This window comes from Numida meleagris, chromosome 3, assembly GCF_002078875.1.
Source record: "Numida meleagris isolate 19003 breed g44 Domestic line chromosome 3, NumMel1.0, whole genome shotgun sequence".
In the NCBI taxonomy this organism is placed as follows: Eukaryota; Metazoa; Chordata; class Aves; order Galliformes; family Numididae; genus Numida; species Numida meleagris.
Window position 1 is genome coordinate 110,750,756 of NC_034411.1, and position 19,031 is coordinate 110,769,786.

Sequence of the window (19,031 nt, forward strand, 5' to 3'; positions counted from 1 at the left end):
AATGAGAAAATCTGAACAAAAATGGCCCATTTCACCCCATCCACTATTTGACAGAGCTGTATTATAACCCCATCAGCTCTCAGATCTGCTGTGCTGCGCTTGGACACTGCCCCGGAGCTGTACAATCCGTATGGCACCAATGCTTATACCTGCTCCTACTTCTTCTGGCATAGATGCAGCTCACTTGTCCTTGCTGCCTTTCCCTTTATTTCTACTCCATCCCATTTGACTTCCACAGTTGAGGATAGCTACGGGCACACTTTTTCTCTGCAGCCACTCCTAGAGCCAAGGGAATGTTTCCAGTTAATAAAACGAACAGTTAACAATTTAAACAAAAGTCCAGGAATAACCCAGTGAGAAAATAAACCACTTTTATTCAAGTTACCAAGTGTTAATCACTCCCGGAATATCGGACTATAAACAGCTCCTATTCAGGAAGGTGGATTTCTTCATTTAACACATACTCATTTGAAGGCTACAAAAGAAATATTTGCTTATTTAGGCTTAAAATGAAACAATAAGCAGATATTTTTTAATTTAATTTTAAAAATTAAACTGTTTCTTCAATAATAAAATATACTACCTATGATACAAAAAGGACATTGACTTTATTCACAGGTGACAGAGTACAGCCACGCAATCATTAATGCTAAAGGCAAACTGCAAGGACATTTTAATTACATTATTCCTATGATATATTCTGAGTGTTAGAGCAGCACACAAAGGCCCTAATTGGAGTCCTGTCGCACTAGGAGCTGTACACACAGAGTGGAAATATAGTGTTCCACTGCAAAGGGTACAGTCCGACCTAAAATTGTCCCTTAGGATGTGCCTCGGTGGAAAATGAGGGGTATGAGAAGGGATTAATTACCTGCCTGGCCTGATGGAGACCCTCACATCCACGGTCACTTTCCACAGCCAACCGCTATCAAAGAGTTGTTGACAAATAGATGACTTTGAAGCTCACCAGATCCAACTTAAGAATCAGTCTTTAGGAGCCCCTGATTTTGCTTTCCCCCAGCAGATTGGCAGACCCCAACAACAATTAGGTGTTTATGAGACTAATGATATTTTGGTGGAAGAAATCCAGCCCTGAAGATGGGTCTGGGCTGACAAAGATGCTCCAATATTTTAGCTGTCAGCCCTGAAGATGGGTCTGGGCTGACAGCTAAAATATTGGAGCATCTTTGAATTACTTTTTGTCTGTTCCATGCCCTGGGGCTGTTACTCCATCCCAACTTTAGCTTTTTAATATCATTGATATTTTTAAGCAGCTCTGGGTCAGTTTGGGACCACTCATGTCCCTGCACGGACTGATTTCACACACAAGATGGAAAACTTGTCCATACACCTCTTAGGATTCCCAGACTGGTTCCTCCTCCTCCCTCAGTGGAGGAGACAGCAGCACGTGCAGTGGGCTCCTCTTCCTCTCCTTCAGCCTCAGACTCCTCTCACTAACCAGGACTGTGCCCTAGGTGAGTCAGGATTTGGAACTGAGTGGTATCTGAGGAAAAACAAAACAGCATTTCTGCTCACCCTCAAATCTCACTATGCAACTTGGTTTTGATCTTCAGGCTTTGGAATTGGAAACAGTCAGACGAGAAAGATAAATCTGTCAATCGGTGGATCAGAACTTGCTAGGCAGTACAGAGCAGGACTCTTAAAAAAAATAAAATTTATGGGGGGAGAAAAAGGGATAGGAGGATCGCTGTAAGGATTTGTGCAGATGAGGATCTGCTCCCCTGAAAGCAAAGCCAGCAGCTGTTGGGAACGGCTTCACGAGGTCTGAACACACAGCCACGTGCACAAGCAGTCAGTATTGTACTAGGAAGGAGGGTTGGGGACAGGTTTTTTTCACCCTGATTTCCCAGTGCGGACAAAGCCCCATTCCTGGCAGCGCGACGCAGTGAGGGATGCAAGTGGCACTGCTCGTGTTTATTGCACAAACCCAAGGGCTCAGCCAACAACAGCAACGTTTCAGGAGCAGCTCACTTTGTGCTGCCTTCCATCCCAACACACTCCTACAGAGCTATTGAATTAATTAAATAATGCCATTACATAATAGAATCATAGAATCATAGAATGGGTTGGGTTGGAAGAGATCTTTAAGATCATGTAGAGCCAAACCCCCTGCTGTAGGCAGGGACACCTCCCTCTAGACCGGGTTGCTCACAGCCCCATCCAGCCTGGCCTTGAATGTTTCCAGGGAGGGGCATTCCTCTTAATAAAATGCCCATACTGTATGTATATGTAATGTAGATACCGTTTCTTGGAGTAGGACTCAATGATCCTTATGGGTCCCTTCCAACCTGGGATATTCTATGATTCTGTGATTCTAAGAAAAGTGTTGTGCAGCCAGTAATCCAAAAAAAACCCACCAAAACAACCAACAAAAAACTGAGACTTGAACCAAATTTTAAGTTTCTACTGCAAAGTGTGGATTATTCTGCTTGCTTAGTCCTAAGAAGACTCCTTAAAATGAACTGTATTCTACCTTGCTTAAACCATTCAGTCAGAATCAGACTTCTATATATGTTCTATACTACAGTTTATTCCTAAAGATGGGGATAACCTCTCATTTCCCAAAAGCTCTTAAAAAATTCCTTAATAAAAAAGTTGAGAAATCTGCTGTTTGGAAACGCTCCTTGCCTGCCATATACATCCTAACTAAAGGGAATAATTTGATGGGGGGGGAAAAAATGGTGAAAAAAGATGAATGTGGTGCCCATAGCTATTACCCAAATTTTATTTTTCAGATTATAGAACCAGAGAGATAGGGAACGAGCAACAGTACAGCAGAACGGGCTGAAATGATGCTGTGACACACGAGCAACTCTGGGAACTGGGGGCTGTTCACTCCTGCTATGCTTGGCATTGCACTACCAGCGGGGCTCTGCCCTAAAAACCTGGGGCTCCACCAGCATGGTTCTGGCAGCACTGGTGGTGTCCCCCAGTTACAACTGGGACAGAATGGGGTCTTTGGTGCCACTTCTGTGGTGAGACTCCATGTATTGTGGCTGCTTCCATGGTTCTCTGAGTGTTTGCTGTTCTCCAAGGACATCTTCACGCCTCAAACAGCTTTGTGCTGGCGTAGCCTTGGGCTCTACTGGGAACTCCTATGGGGAATTCCACCACTGGGAATTCTGCCACTAGATTTCAAAGGAAACAGAAGAATAACAGCTTCATTGATAGAGGCTTTCCTGCCATGACTTCCAGGCACTCGTTCAGTGCTAAACACGCGAGTGGGCCCCGCTCACATGCTGCAAGCAAGATGTGCTCATTAGCACTGGATGGCATCGAGCTGGGGCAGCAAGAGGTGGCACTGACAGCTCTGCTCATGGTGAAGCACCACCGGCCGAGAGCATCGCAGCGCCCACATCGGCATTTCCCATCAAACGCTGTGACACCAGCGGGGACCCCTGGGCGGGGGTGGTCGACCCCCAGCAGTGCAGCCATCACCTGCTGCGAGACTGCTGTGGGCTCTGAAACGCTACCTGGAGAGGGATGTGGGGGTCTTCAGGGTTTGGAAACCAATGTTGGACAGGGCCCTGCGCTCCCCCAGGGCTGGAGTGTTGCTTGGGATGTGAGACAAGGATGTAAAACAGATCAGTGCTTTCTTCTTTCCCTGCACATGACACAGAAGAGGAGAGGAGGTGTTAGGACCCCTGTTTTCGCTGCCCAGCACAAAGTTAATGGAGTGTGGTATTTTAGCACCAACACAGACCAGAAGATCCTGACCGAGGAAATGAGACATTTTGTGACCAAGAGGGAAGATCCCTCTGTATCCAGGGGAAATCCCTCAGCAAAGCCATCTTGAACATGGTGACTTTTCCAGGTCCCGGCTGAAAATCACAGCCCAGACTAAACAGACCATCACTTTTGGTTAAAGGATCCCAGATGAAAAACAAATTGTTAAAAAAATGCTTTGAATGCTGTTTTCTCCAAAAAATCATTACCTCCTTCAACTTCTCAACAAGTACGAGCCTCCCTGCTCTCCTGCCTCCTCTGGAATCATTTGGTCATCACAGACATCAAAATTAATGAAGAGATGAAAGATTGAGTAGAAAGGCAAAAATCTTACTGGAAAATATTTCTTAATATGAAAAGCTATTCAAGAACATATGTAGCAGAGTAATAAACAACTGCAAACCTCCCAGTGCCTAAAAGAATACAAGTGAAGGAGGACATAGGGCTTTGGGTTTATTCCCCTGTTTAAAACACCAATTCGTTTTACAAAGTGCTTCCGTGGGCCCATAGAGTTTTAAATGAGTGAGATTTCCAATGTCTACATTTTAGCAATACTCCAAACTCAGCAGTTTGGAGCCAAATGTGGTCAGTTCAGAAACGGGGACTCCCTTTGCTTCTCCCTTTTGCTGCTGGGACAGTGGTGGGATCACTGCTGGAAGCGTTGGCCTTTGGGGGCCATCCCACCAGGTGGATGGGTTGCTCTAAAACACCCTTCTCTGTGTGCCCATCCTTGGGCACTCTGCTGAGTCAGCACCAAAGAATGGAAGACTGGTTATGGGTAACCTGGAGCTGACTTTCTGCAGGGACAAGGGACGAAGAAAGCTGGCTGGGGGTCAAAATAAAATAAATACATAGTCAAAATTACCGCTCTGCACAACACGGCAGGAAACAAAGATGTCCAGCTTCTTTGCAATACAGGCCGTAACTCCTCCCCAGCAGTGGTTTTCAGCTGATGCAAACATAGGAGAAGAGCTTGTAACCCATAGCTCAATATTCCACACCACTCCTGATAAAGAAATACCTTTACAAGATTATTTCTGGTGAAAAAAAAAAACGTTTGTCGGAAGCCTTCTTTTAAGCAGCTCTGAAACAGATGCTCCTTTGGTCTTACCTGCATAGCAAGATGACCTCTTGGCAACTGAAAAAGTCTAACAAAAAACAAGAGTAACTTGTATATGGGATCCTTTAACACTCCCATATCACTGGTAATAGAAGAAAAATCAATATTACTTCCAATATGAATGGAGTGTTGGATTGACTGAACAGGGGGCTTTGAAATAAATATCTAAGAAATGTTTGGATGAAATGGACATCTTTACAGACATTTGGTCTGCATTTCTGAAATGTAGATGATTAAATCCACATTGTTGGCTTCTTCCCCCTCTGCACTATGTCTTTCTTTACATCTTGCAAAAAATTTATGAACAAAGTTATTGTAAATCTGCAGTGTCTGTCTTGTCACTTAGATTCTTTTCAGAAATTCTGCCTTGCCAATGTAGACATACAATCCTGTATGATTAATATTTATTACTTATAATTCTAAATACAATGGAAGGTCACCAAAAATACCCTGCCTGAAGGAGTCTGGAGCCCCTTAAAATCTCACTGGTGATGGATCTTGAGTCACGAGTGCTGAGCTCAAACTCAGTACATAGGACTCAAACTGAAACTTTTCTATGTAGGATTTCCAGTGCTTCCTGCTTCTGCCTATGGCTGAAGCCAAAAAGCACAAAGGTGAGCAGAAGTTACAGACCTGACAGCATGAGCCTGGTCTGCAAACCCAATGGTCAGGCAATGCTCAAACCTGTCCACGATCTCGGATCAGCCTATAACAGAGTGATGAACAAAATGCACAGTTAGGATGCAGAGCAAGACGTGGATTCCCCAGAATGGGCACTGCAGCTCATGGGAAACTAGTTTCATTTTTTCCTCTTTTTCTTTCTCATATCTATCAATACATTTTGTCCAGATTTTTTTTTTTTTTTTTTTTTTGCAGTGTTGCTAGGAAATACACTGATAAATACATATTTTGATTTTGCGCTGCTAATTAAAAGGAAGGTAGCTTGGGGCTTTTCAGTTTTATACTCAAACCCAAAAAAGATTTTAAGAACATCTAACAGAAAGCTCATTGCGCCAACAGCTCGTTTACCTTTGGGTATGAGCCCACCCATTTTTAAACATCATTTTTTAAAACACAGATGCAATCTGAGGTCTGCTGAGACCAACCGATGGTGATTTGGCCCTCTTCTAGCAAAGACAAAGTAAGATAGATGCACGGGACTCAGGAATGAAGGCTCAGAGATGGCCGAAATCAGGGCAGGCCCTGACTGCCTCACTCACCCTGCTCAGCTGCAGGTGAGCACTGTCTTCTGTAAGGAGCTCACTGCAAGTGAGCACAGAGCAAGAGCTGCATCTGCCTCTGCGCCTTCATTCCAAGATCACTGCCACAATGCCACCAGCTGCGTGCAAACCTGGCCAACAGCAAGGGCAAGAAGCTGCGGGCTGTGTTGTTCAGGCTGCTCCTGGCCAAGTTGTGCTGCCAGCCAAAACCCAGCCCCGGGGCTGATCATCAGACATCAGAGTTCTCCCTAAAGAAAGAGCTCACACGGTGCTGCTAATGCCATCCTGAGCAGTGTCGCTGAGCGCAAACCAAAAGCGAAAGGCGGGCAGAAAGGACCGAGCGGACCAAAATAAATAAATAAATAATCGCCTCGATCTAAAATTAAAAAAAAAAAAAAACAAAAAAAACCCACAAGTAATTCCAAAACTCACGAAGAAGTGTTTTTTTTTTAAACGAGCCACATGTGCCTGTCCAGACACTTCTAAGCTCCCGAGGCTTTGCTGGCCGCTATCAGCGCCCTCCGAGCCAGCTGATTTCGTGCAGCCTTTGCCCCCCAGTCCGGCCACTGCTAACATAGCCCCTTCCAGGGGAAGGCCTGAGAGTTCGGAGGTTTTGGAAAGCTCGAAACAAACTGATCACGGCGTGCGAAACAACAGTCAACAACAAACTAAACCCTGTCCTGCTCCCAGCTGGGTGAGCGTAAAAAGGGGAAAATTCCCATCAGATATTCATCAGGGTCACACAGAGGTGGCTGTGGATCCATCTCTTGGCTCTCAGGCTGCAGACAACTCTCTGCAGGGTTCCCCCAGCCTCAGCCCCCTGCCCCGGGGCTCCCCTCAATCAGGGCAGCTCTCCTCAGCCCTGAGCACCATGCCAGCCGAGAGCTCAGCTTTCGTTTGTCTTCAGATAGTCCCAGACTGAAATCTGAGAGCCACGCACACCATCGTACATGTGAGTTTTATGCAAAAGAGCTGTCATTCTGGATTTACTAAAGTAATGTGCACATGATCACTGCTTTAAAGCAAATTGTGTCAGGCAGATGTTCCGGATAGAATGAAATAATCGGTTTCAGAAAAGAATCCTGAATCACTTAACCTGGATTGGTGAACCTCAGAGGAGCAGGACTAAGGCAGCATGCAGGCTTCCTCCTAGCCTGCTCACCAGCTTTCAGGCTGGAAATGGGTCTCTCTGTCTCAGCCTGTCCCCTTCGCAGGGCACACTGCTCCTGGGCAGAATGATGGCCGCTTGAAGGTGACCCATCCGGAGCCCAAAGTGAGGAAAGTGCTTCCCCTGCATGGGATTCAAATGCACACCAGCTTGCTCCTGCCTAGCCACGCTTCCCAAGATAGCAGCAGAAAGGAACTGGCAGCCATGCAGCCAAGATGACAACGTTCTGCATGGTTTGGTTAGTTGTGCATGGTTTGGTTAGTTGTGCCAGTTCTGGCTGTGGGCTTGACGCAATGCATTGCCCCGTCATTGATGTCTCTCCCAACTATCAGATCCACCAGGCATTTTGGCATTAGCACCACTCTTCCAAGGGCTGCCTGCTCAATTGCCCATTCACTCTCTTTCGCTTTACGCCTCTAGATCCAGCAGCGTCATGCAAATTTTATGCAAAGTAGCATCTGCAAGTCTGACATACTTGCTTAGGCTTTCCCCTCTTGCGCCAAGTTAAAAATAAATGTCCTACAAACACTTGGGCCTTCTAAGACAGAAAATTCATTCAGAGATGTTTAAAAATATAACTGCTAAGAGCATTACTCCTCTAGGGCCAAACTCTTTCCTTTCCCCTCTCTCACAAATTTTGTTCCTCCCTCACGGATCTCAATAGCAATGGAAAAACAAAGCATCCGTGAAATAACCAGCAGAAGAAGCAGTTCTATGTGTTCCTAACTGACTTGCTTGAAATTTAAGCTAACATCCTATTGTTGAAACTCCAAAGAAAACAGGTGGTGATATACCCCAACACAAAACAAGAAACTAATACAGCGGAGTCATTTCCAATACTGATTATGAGTAATACTAGTCGTGTCAGATCCTAGGTTCAGATTTCAAAGGGTCTCCACCTCCTACACTAGAGCTGCCTTCTCCTTCCTCCAGGGAGAAGCAGGTTTGTCCCTGACCAATACTCTTGAACAGGAGAAGTCATAAGGATGCCAACCAGATAGCATAACGATAAAGTGTATCTTAAGGCAACAAGGAGAAAGAGTCTGTAAAACAGGAATCTGGCAGGGATGCCGAGCCACTGCTGGGGTCAGTTAGGACTTGCTGAGCCGCTTGGCCACATCCGCGTAGGCTTGCTCAATTTCTTTGTCTGCAGCACAGGTGTTAGTGAATTCATCCCTGGCGTACGCGTTCTTCAGGTACCGCCACAGCCCCGTCATCTCTGTTGGGAACTCAAAGTTGCGGTATTTCTTTGCAACAATCTAAACCAAAGAAAAAAGAGGGAAAAAAAGGAAGCACCTGTTGGTGATACATCCCCAGATGTCATTTCAGAGAGCCTCTTACTCTTTCTTGTAGGATAATTAATAGCACAGGAGACAAATGGGTGGTCAGACACTAGAACAGGTTGCCCAGAGAAATTGTGGATCCCATCACTCGAAGAATTGGGTTGGACGGGGCTTTGAGTAACTTGATCTAGTGAAAGATGTCTCTGCCTATGATCTTTAAAGGTCCCTTCCAACCCAAGCCATTCCATAATTCTATTGTTCTTGTAAATGCTTGGGGACACGTGGCCTTATAATAGGAAAGCTTGACAAGGACCATCGGTCACCCCACATCTTGCAAGGACGCTATTTGGCCTAAGGGCACCTGGCAACCATCACCAAATTTTGCATTTTAAAGTACCTAAAGTTCATTAATTTTGCACTTGTTTTTTGTGTGTTTTCCACCAGTCTTATGCACATCACCTCTTAACACTGAGATGCCAAATAAGAGATCTTACAGCTGAATGAAAAATATATAGATTTAAGGGAAAGGCATTAGAAACAGTTAATACATAATGTATTTTAATACTGACTATCATATTCAACGTATTATATTATATATTTACGGTATTTATATTTTTTAACATATGTAATATATTTTATTTGGCCAACAAAGTCAGAAGACATAACCGCCTGCAGCTGTTGGAAGGCTGTATCCTTGTTCTCGCAAAGGAAAGATTTGGCATGGTATGGGTACCACGATCAAGGGACCAAGATGATTTAGCAGACATTAGAAACAGGAATATTAGCATAAACTGGGGGGAGAAAATGGTTATTTCAAGACTTGTTAGACTCGGAAATTGTCTATCAAGGGAAACTCTCAATTTCTAAAAATGTTCAGGCCCTTATTCAGCAAAATATTTAAGTGCATACTTAATTTTAAGCACCTGTATGGTCCCATTGAAGTCAAAGGGACTAATCTGTGTTTAAAGCTAGTTGGTTGGTTAAGTAGCTTGCTGGATTGGGACATTTCAGTTTCCCTGTAAGAATATACCATATAGAATAATCCTGTGGTGACAGAATGAACTAGCTGATAGGAAGGGATGGATTAGTTGACTTGATGAGTGCTTCCAATCTCTAATTTTTCTGACAGTATAAAATTGTTCTTGAGCATAAATTACATACATATGTGGCACAGAGTTCCCCTTTATTTTAAAAGCACATGGTAGAGCTGTTTTCCATGTCAGCTTTCTTAGGACAGTCATGTTCTCAGAAATGACTGTGATCTGTTTTTATTACCAGGATCCACTTGGTATATGCAACGCCTTATCCTGTCTTAAACTGCATTTAATTAAGCATTCTTGCCTTCAGTGATGTTTCACACACACATGGGGAAGATAAAACCTGCTGGGCAACTCACGTCAAGATTTTCACAATTTCCAGCACACATCTTTCATCAAGTGAAAAACTCTTAATAATTTACCCTATTCTTCCATCTGTAAAATACTTTTCAGATAATATCCTGTGGTTATGCTTGTCTGAGAAATATTTTAGTTCTCATTTGACTTCTTTCATTTTGTCACAGTGAAACAGGAACCATTTGATTTTGCATCATCTGAATCCAAAGTCACCAATCAAGATGAGCCAAAGAAAGAGCTAAACTTGTGAGGATGTTATTGCAATTCTTACCTGGTGACTTATATGCTTTTATCTTTCTTATTGCATGTGTGCCTTCAGCTGCTAGGCTCAGTTTATGTTTTGGCTCACAGAGCCAAATTAGACGCATGACTTGGCTTTAATTCCTAGTTTTCTTGCTTGCCAAGGTCTGCCAGGTACTTGCTTTATTCTAAAGAAAGATGCAATCTGATGAATTAAATAAATGAACCATTTAGAAGTCAAGATGATGTACATCATTTGCACTGTACCAGCAACCACTGTATATCTTAAATCCTGGACCTCAGCAGTGACATTGATTTGTTAACTTCTCTGTGTGAAACACCAGCTGGAACAAGTAGCGTCCCAAAAAGACAGACTGTCTCTCTTAAGTCACAAGTGGGTGGGAACTGACTAAAGTTTTGACATCTCTCTTAAGAATAATGGGAAGCAATTAATATGAAAGATGGCTTTTACCAGCAGCAGGGTAAAAGCGAAGAGAAAGGACACCCAAATCTTAATATTGTCTTTGCTACTAACTATTGATGGGACATTTTTCCCATGTACTAAATATAAAATGGCTTAAGTTAACCTACAGGAAATACTGAGAAGAATGTGTGTCAAACCCTGTTCCTTTAGCACTTAAGATACCCCTGCTGAAAAATGCGTTGGCTTGACATTTGGCTGTTGGAGCAATGGAAGGGACTTCACTCTATGCGTTCCATATAACACTCACTTACTTATCCATGCAAGGGAGTGGGTAAATACATGGGTGTTAGCCTAGTATGTAGCACAAAAACTCAAAATGTTTGAACCAGAACACTTCCCTCTCAAACATGGCTTCTTTGTCCATCATGTGGCATCCTTTACCTTGACAACATGGAGTTTGGGCAGAAGGTTGCAGTCAGCAAGGGTGAGGTCGTCACCATCCAGAAACTTGCGTTTGGACACCTTCTCCTCCTCGGTGCTGTTTGCATCGATCTCCTCTGGCAGTGGGGTTCTCAGATAGTCATCCAGCTTCTTCAGAGCCTTCACCAAGCCTCTTTCAAGGGCTGTGCCAGAAAGAGTAAGCGAAAAGAAAGAATTAGTTAGAAACATTCATTTGTCAGTGGTTATTAAACAAAAGCAATGTAACAAAATCTCAATACAAAGCTACTCAAAACAGGTGAGATATTCAGCCACTTTTAAGATTCTTCTTACTTCAGGCTCATTTAGGTGCAGGTTCTCATTTTGATATGTCTCAAATGGAGTGCCACAGTGGAGATAAGTCTTAGGACTTCAACTATGAAAGACCTTGTCCCACATTGCCGCTGGCTTCAAAGAACTGAAGACTTAAAATTCCACTTAGACATAATGCAAAGCAGAGAGCAAAATTTTTACTTGAAAACATCATGCTGGGGCACATATTTTGTGTTCTCGCGCTTTACCTGCAGGGTAGTAGAAAAATGATTCCAACAATGCACTTACAGAAAACTGGATGACTATACACAAATTTGCATGTTATTTGAACTGCAGAGCCTCCGGGGCAAGAAGGATCTTTTGCATCTCTGAAGGGTGACAAGCACAATGTGGACCTGGCCCCTGACAAGTGCCCCACAGTGCTAAAGCAATATAAATAAGAAACAGCAAGAATTTACAATGTGAAAAAATAACAACATGACTCATGGGCTTCAGGCCAGAATTTCAGCTGGTGAAAATTACCTGCAGTGATTTATACCTGCTGCAGATCTGGCTTGGAGTCAGCGTTTAAGGCCTAATCCTGTAAGATCTTTTATCTCTGACTAACTTACTGCCATTTAACTTAAGGGAGATTGCTCAGTGCATCACATCAGGTTACTCATGTGGCGTGGCACTACAAAGCCTCGGAAGATAAATGTATACATGGAGCACAGCATGAGCTTCAAGGGGCAGTGGTGATGGCCCTGTGCAGGGCAGCTCTGGCACGGGCAGCTCTGCTGGCTCTGCTTGCTGCTGGCACGGAGGGATGGGGGGTATGCACGGAAAGAGCAGGAGCTGAATTCCACAGAACATGACTTCTCTGCTGCCCTGACATCCATTAAGCCTTGTGCCAGTGGTGGAAGACAGATCAAGCCACCTGATGCCTTGCTCCCACTGAAGCCTCTTGGCCAAGCACCAGGGAACCGCGGCAGCTCTGTTGTGGCTGACTCTCAGACACAGTGGCAAATCCTGGCTTAATTCATTGACTGGAGGAGTGACTGCGATCCAACTGAAAACATCCCAGCAAACAGAGCGGGGAGGGAAAGAATTTTATTTCTGAAAGCAGAGCATCTAAAGCGACTGAAGTGCTGCCATCCATAAAACAAAAGCGTTGCCATCCCTTATTTAATCAATTTAAATTGAATTTTGACACTGACATTCTGCTGTCAGATCCTGGCAGTGGTTAATCATCTGCAGCTGTGCTCCACTAAATGGCTTCTGCTGAAGGGCGTGACTGCCTGGTGTGTAACGCTACCCCATGTGGCAACGCTCAGAAGAATTAGCAATCTCTTCTTGGTTTGACCCGTCGCACCTGTTGAATGGATAGCTCTCTTTCTCTTGGTCAGCCCCACACTATATTCTCTTACAATGCATTCATTTAGAGACAATGGAATCAAATTACTGTGATTTAATTCAATTTTGCTCATTTAGATTTTAGAAAATTGGCTTAATGCTATTTTCCAGCATCCCCTTTACTCAGTAAGACCTTCAGTTCTTTGAGGGGTCCATGCAATACTCCCAGTGCAAGTGCCACATGAGCTGCTCCATGCTAGCCCATGGGTCAGCTACACGTGTTTACAAAAGCAGGAGCAGCAGGTGACGTGCATTTATGTAAGTTTTTCTGGAACTTATTAGAGATGTGTTGTTTTCTTTTCTTACTGATACACCAAAGTGCGTCATGGTTGTCTCAAAAACAATGCCTGGAGTGGAGCCTATGTGTGACAGTGGGAAAAACATCTATCTGAATTCACACTTGGCACTTGCATGCAACTGCTTTAGGCCAGAAATAAGCATATGTGCAGGGTTCAACACATCTGAGACCTAATTCCAGGCTCTACTGGGACACATGGGATCCCAAGATCTCCCACTGAAGCCACTACAAGGTGGGACCACTTCAGATTTTGATCATCAGGACCTGAACCACTGCTTATGACCCTGATTAATTAATGCTCTTCTGGTGTTAGTAAAGCTCCCAGAGCAGCCAGGAAATAGAAGAGCAGTGAACAAGAGAAAACTGTCTTTCTTCCAACTGACCATTGATGGAATTCTGAAAAGTCAAGAGAATTAAAAATCTAAAATTAAAATTTCACATGAAGCTTAGGTGTACAAGGCTGCTTTTAATTTCTTTTAAGATTACTTTTAAAAATAAATAAGTGGGAGAAGAATTGTATTTTTAACAATGTTGTAGGGAGATAATTTTTATGGAAAATGGAAGGCTGAGCTTCAAATGACTTTTCAAGGTGATCAGACCAGACTTCCCAGATTAAATCCCACCAGTGGAATACAGAGTAATCCATATGACTAACTTGTTGGACTGTTTCACTTTCCATAAATAATTTTAGTGGATCATAATAGAAGGCTGAAACCTTAAGTTAAGGTAAGCACCTTAGAAATTAACTCTCTCATTTGCTCTCTTATCTGGTCAGTATTTAAGAAAATCCATTAATGGTGAAAAAATATGAGCAGAGACATTCTCAGAAAAACCTACAGCTCTAAAGTTTCTGGATCCCTTGCTGTGTGATCTGTTGTCTGGGCTCATATTACAGATGAAACCAAGCAGAAGAAATATTTCATAGAACCATAGAATGGCTTAGGTTGGAAGGGACATTAAAGATCATCCAGTTCCACCCCCTGCCGTGGGCTGGGTGCCCCCAGCTCAGGCTGCCCAGGGCCCATCCATGGCCTCAGGCACCTCCAGGGATGGGGCACCACAGCTCCGGGCAGCAATGAGGCCCACTGCCCTCTCAGTGAAAAAATTCTGCCTAACATCTGACCTAAATTTCCCCCTTTTTTAGTTTTTTAGTTTAAAGCCATTCCACACTGTCCTATCACTATCAGACCATGTAAAAAGTCACTCCCTCTCCTGCTTATGAGCTCCCTCAAGTGCTGGAAGGCCGCAGTGAGGTCTCCCCACACGCAGCCTTCCCTTCTCCAAGATGAACACCCCCAGCTCCCTCAGCCTTTCTCCATAGAGAGGTGCTCCAGCCCTCTGAGCATCCTCCTGGCCTCCTCTGGCCCCGCTCCCACAGCCCCACATCCCTCCTGTGCTGGGGGCCCAGGCCTGGATGCAGCACTGGCAGTCTGAAAGGAGCAGAGCACAAGGGGACAGTCCCCTCCTGCCACTGCCATCCCTCTGTTGATGCAGCCCAGGGCACTGTTGGTCTTCTGGGCTTCAAGGGCACGCTGCAGGCTCATGTGCAGCTTTTCGTCCATCAAGACCCCCAAGTCCTTCCTCTGCAGCACTGATCTCTATGAGCTCTTCTCAGTCTATACTTGTATGTGTGATTCTCAAACCAAGTTCAACACCCTGTACTTGGCCTTGTTAAGCCTCCTTAGATTCTCGTGCACCCACTTTTCAAGTGCCTCCAGGTCCCTCTGGATGGTATTCCTCCCTTCTATTGTGCCATCTGCATCACTCAGCTTGGTGTCACTAATAAACTTGCTGAAGGTACACTCAATCCCACTGTTTATGTCATTAATAAAGATGTTGAAGAGTACCAGACCCAAGACAGACTCCTTGGGAACACTGCTCGTCACTGGCCCCCACCTGGACATAGAGACATTGACAACAGCACTCTGGCTATGACCATTCAATCAATTCTATATCCACTGAATAGTCCAGTCTTCATATCCATCCCTCCAATTTAGAGATAAGGATGTGGTGCAGGACCACATCAAAAGCCTTGCAAAAGACCAGGTGGATGACAGCAGTTGTCCTCCCTTTGTCCACTGATGTCATCAATCTAGCATAGAAAGCTGTCAGACTGGTCAAGTACAATCTGCCCTTGGTGAAGCCGTGCTAGTGAAGCCATGGTGAAGCTGTGCTGGCTGTCACAGGTCACCTCCTTGGATCACCTCTGAACCTCCCACATCATGGTTATTTTGTGAAAATCTGGATGACTTGATATGTCATCTCTGCTGAGAACATAGGGAGCATTGGGCACTCACCAGGGCCTTGGGAATACCAGTCACAAGAACAGTCTGAATGAAGACATTTTAAAAGATGTGACCAACTAAAAGGTGTAATTTTCCATTTGGCAATAACTACCCACAATAAACTTTAAAAGTGGTTGCACAGCTAATGCCCTTTGTAACTTACCCTCATGGTAACATCATTAAATAACTGAACAAGTTTGTTGATAAAAGCTGGAGCTCAAGTGCATGTCAGTTGTTGCGATTAATCTTCCCTGAAGTGCATAAATTAAATGAATTGTTTTAAATTAAACACCCTGAGCTTCCTCTGTAGTCAGTGGTGTCTCCTCTATTACACTTGGTTTGCATGACCCTTAAGTGAGTTGCATGGAGAACTTTTCCTGAAGCATCTAATAGCCTCACATTGTGTTGGTAATGTCAGGGTGGAGTATTCAGTATTACAACACCAAGTGGAACTATGCCTGAGAATGTGGCTCTGTGCTGCTTTTGAAATTTCCACCTCCAATTGCTTCCCCACCCTGCAGACTTGCAGTTTGAACTTAGAGAACCCAAATGTGGCCCAGCCCTGTATGAGGAGTCCTGTCATCAGGTTATCAATGCAAAATCTGCAAATGTCTGAACTCACACAAACTGCCTTTCTGGCCAGAGAAATCACTGAGCACAAAGGCGCCAGAATTATACTGCCTGCATAGTGATGTATTGAATATAACTACAAATTCCAACAAGTTCTATCCATGTATATTCAAATGTGGTGGAATCACCTCTCTCAGCTTTCATTGCTGTGTTCTGGCTACTTACGCAAAGACAACTTACATCAATCACAGACCTGCTGTGTCATCCCACCAGCCGGGAACAAATGGTATCAGTAAAAAAATCTCACGAGTTCTTTGTGATATTCCTTCCATATTCAAAACTACACTTTTATACAACTTTCCTTAAGAATTCTGTGTTAGACGCCAAAAAAATAGCACTTTCCAACCTCAAAGCAACCACAGAACACTTAATGAATGTATTACCATCTGTCAGTTGCGTGGGGTGAGGTTCAGTTTAGCCAGCGATACCTAATTCATAACGACTCTCTGTTTTCAGCAAAAGGTTACTTGATGTTGAACAATGAGATTAACAAATCGTGACATGCACAGAAATACAAATAATGTAACAAAAGCTAATAATCAGCAAAATTGTGCTCTCGGTTACACTGACATAAAAGAGGAGTAACTCCACATTGTCAACAAGCTATTCCATATTTGCTCCAGTTCAACCAAGACCAGATTTTGGCTCTGTTATTCAACTCTTCAAGCAAAAACTTCCTTAAACTATTAGCCTGAGCCACTATTTCCCAGGGACAAAGAGAAATCATTCTGTCTTGAAACATTTACACCACAACAGAACAAAACATTGGAAAATGTAACGCACGGAGAGACCCTGCAAGTCAAGGGCCAGATTCTAAGATTCATTAGTAGGTACTTAGGGTGAAATTCTGGCCATACTGAAGTTAAGCTGTTGACTTGAGTGGGGTTAGGATTTCTCCAGAAGCTTTTAAAGCCAAAATCAGTTCATCTGACCTCCTACATAATACTGGCCATAAAACTCCCAGCATCGGAGGTCGTTTCCATCTGTTTCCTATGGGTCAAATAAGGCTGAAGCAAAGTGGAGAGTAACTAGAAAGTAGTAAAAGAAAAATGGTTTGGAAAAAGTAAGACTGATTCAGACTGTCCACACCCACCGCATTTACAGAGGTCAGACAAGGACTCTTCTTCCCCTTCCTTGAACTCAAATATTTACTTCCTTGTTTCATGCTGGGATGAAGAGAAACAGCAAAGCAGACAAAGCACATAAACACCAATCTCTGTGGCCTGAAGGAGCCACCGGAAGGCAGATCATTCCATCCTAAAATAGTACCCTAGGAAAAGCTGAACTACCACCAGAGGAGCCTCACTTTTTTTTTCAGAATACTCTTTTGAGAATAGGCAAACTGGCAACCTACATTTTAAACACCTAAAATGAGGTGAGATTTCTCCTGTTTTATGTGTCTGAGTGGAACTATCTGCAGGATGAGGGTTGTACTTGATATACGAAGAGACGCAAAGCATGGAGAGCACAATAAAAGCAGTAATTGATTCCTTAGTCGAATTGAATTTTAAAACTATTTAAGTTAAAAGAGAGAAAAAATGTTTACACTAAAAAAAAAAAAAGCAAAATAGCATAAACTTTCCAAACAAACATATGAAAAAAGAAGTGGTTTAGGTTATTTGGTTAAGTCGTACTTAAGATACTCAATCATTTTGATAATCTTCAAAATTTGCCCATCGTTCGTGACACCCACACCTTCCATGCTATCTTTTTCTCACATAAACATTTTATCACAAAACATTTTTCCAAGCCAAATTAAGACAGATACAGCCCTCTTCATGTCACTGAAAGCACATGGCAGGAATTTAAAGTCATCAAAGTACGACAACATGATGGCTTTGGAGCTACCACCTGAAACCACCGAGTCTGACCTCAGTATCACACACAGAATTAGTTGAACCACACGTTTCTGAATTGTCAAGCCCAGCAAGTTCAACAAACAGTGATCTCTGCACATAACTGAGCCACAGTTCCTACTGCTGCCCTGGACAACTAATGCCTGCTTTTCCTTTTTACTGCTTTCTTCCATTGCCCTCCAGTAAGATTTATCCCGTAACACACGCAAATGAACTTGGTGAAATATGCAATGAGGGAAGAAGGGGAACAGTGCATAAATATTCGCAGTCTCACACAAACAATCTGAGATTTATTTCTACTTTAAAAAAACAAACCACCTTTCCTGATCACTTCCAGATTCACAGAGTTTGATATTATATGAGACCCAATACTGTTTTCTGGTAGGAGAAGGAAACCAGCTAAGAAACTGCAATTTAAGGTAAGAAAATAATATCATTCTGGTAGTCTGACTAAAGACCAAGGATCCGTATTTTCACTCTATTTTTCTACAAGCTGCTCACTTTTTTTAGGCAGGCTCAACAGAGTATTGTAACTTTAATCTGAGTAGATTAATCCTTCTCGTGTGGCAGAGCTGCAACTGCAGTACGTGTTACTGCCCCTGTATTACATACTGACCTGTTTGTGATTTTGATACAACCCTCGAGACCAGAGTGCTGCCTTGAATGCCTCTGTTCAGCTGTTTAAAAGACAGGTGTCTTGTCCCAGCTGGTTGTATGGGCTCCTTCTGCTCAGAGACACCAAGCATCTCGGGAGGGCAGCTCCTTCCCATTGCTGCAGACCCCCAATGGAAGCTGGGTGGCTCCCTGCACACGTGCCCTTCTCACAGCATGAATAACAGGCAAAGCCTGAAGGACAAGCTCAGGCTAGACACTTAACATTCAGGAAGGTGAAGTCAGGAGAGAGGAACCCTCCCCTCTAAATACAACTTCACAGTTCACCTAAGTGATGTAGGATAACATTCCCCTTTTTTCAATAGTTACTTAGATACTTAGGCTTCACATCCCAAAGGGCAAGTACATCGCCAGTTTGAGCATTGCAACATCCAAGTTCCAGGCATATTTCTGCCTTGTAAAATCCCTGGCTCTAAGAAGAATGTGTATTGAGAGGCAAATGAGCGGTTTGTCCGTACAAAAGGGAGGGAGACGTGGCTCCCATGCATCCAACCATTAAAATACCCAACTCCAGGCCAAAGGGAGTTTCTGGAGTGAGTCACCTCTGCTATT

General features: G+C 43.7%; 1 protein-coding gene across 1 annotated transcript in view; it reads right to left on the reverse strand.

Annotated features, from left to right (window-relative positions):
* Window positions 355-19,031, reverse strand: part of CLIC5 (chloride intracellular channel 5) — a 56,281-nt gene continuing 37,604 nt past the window's right edge. Inside the window, exons 5-6 of the mRNA XM_021390752.1 lie at window positions 11,038-11,219; window positions 355-8,514 (exon numbers count right to left, since the gene is read on the reverse strand). Coding sequence (XP_021246427.1) covers window positions 8,347-8,514; window positions 11,038-11,219 — 350 coding nt within the window. The 3' untranslated portion in view covers window positions 355-8,346. The remainder of the gene's footprint in view (window positions 8,515-11,037; window positions 11,220-19,031) is intronic.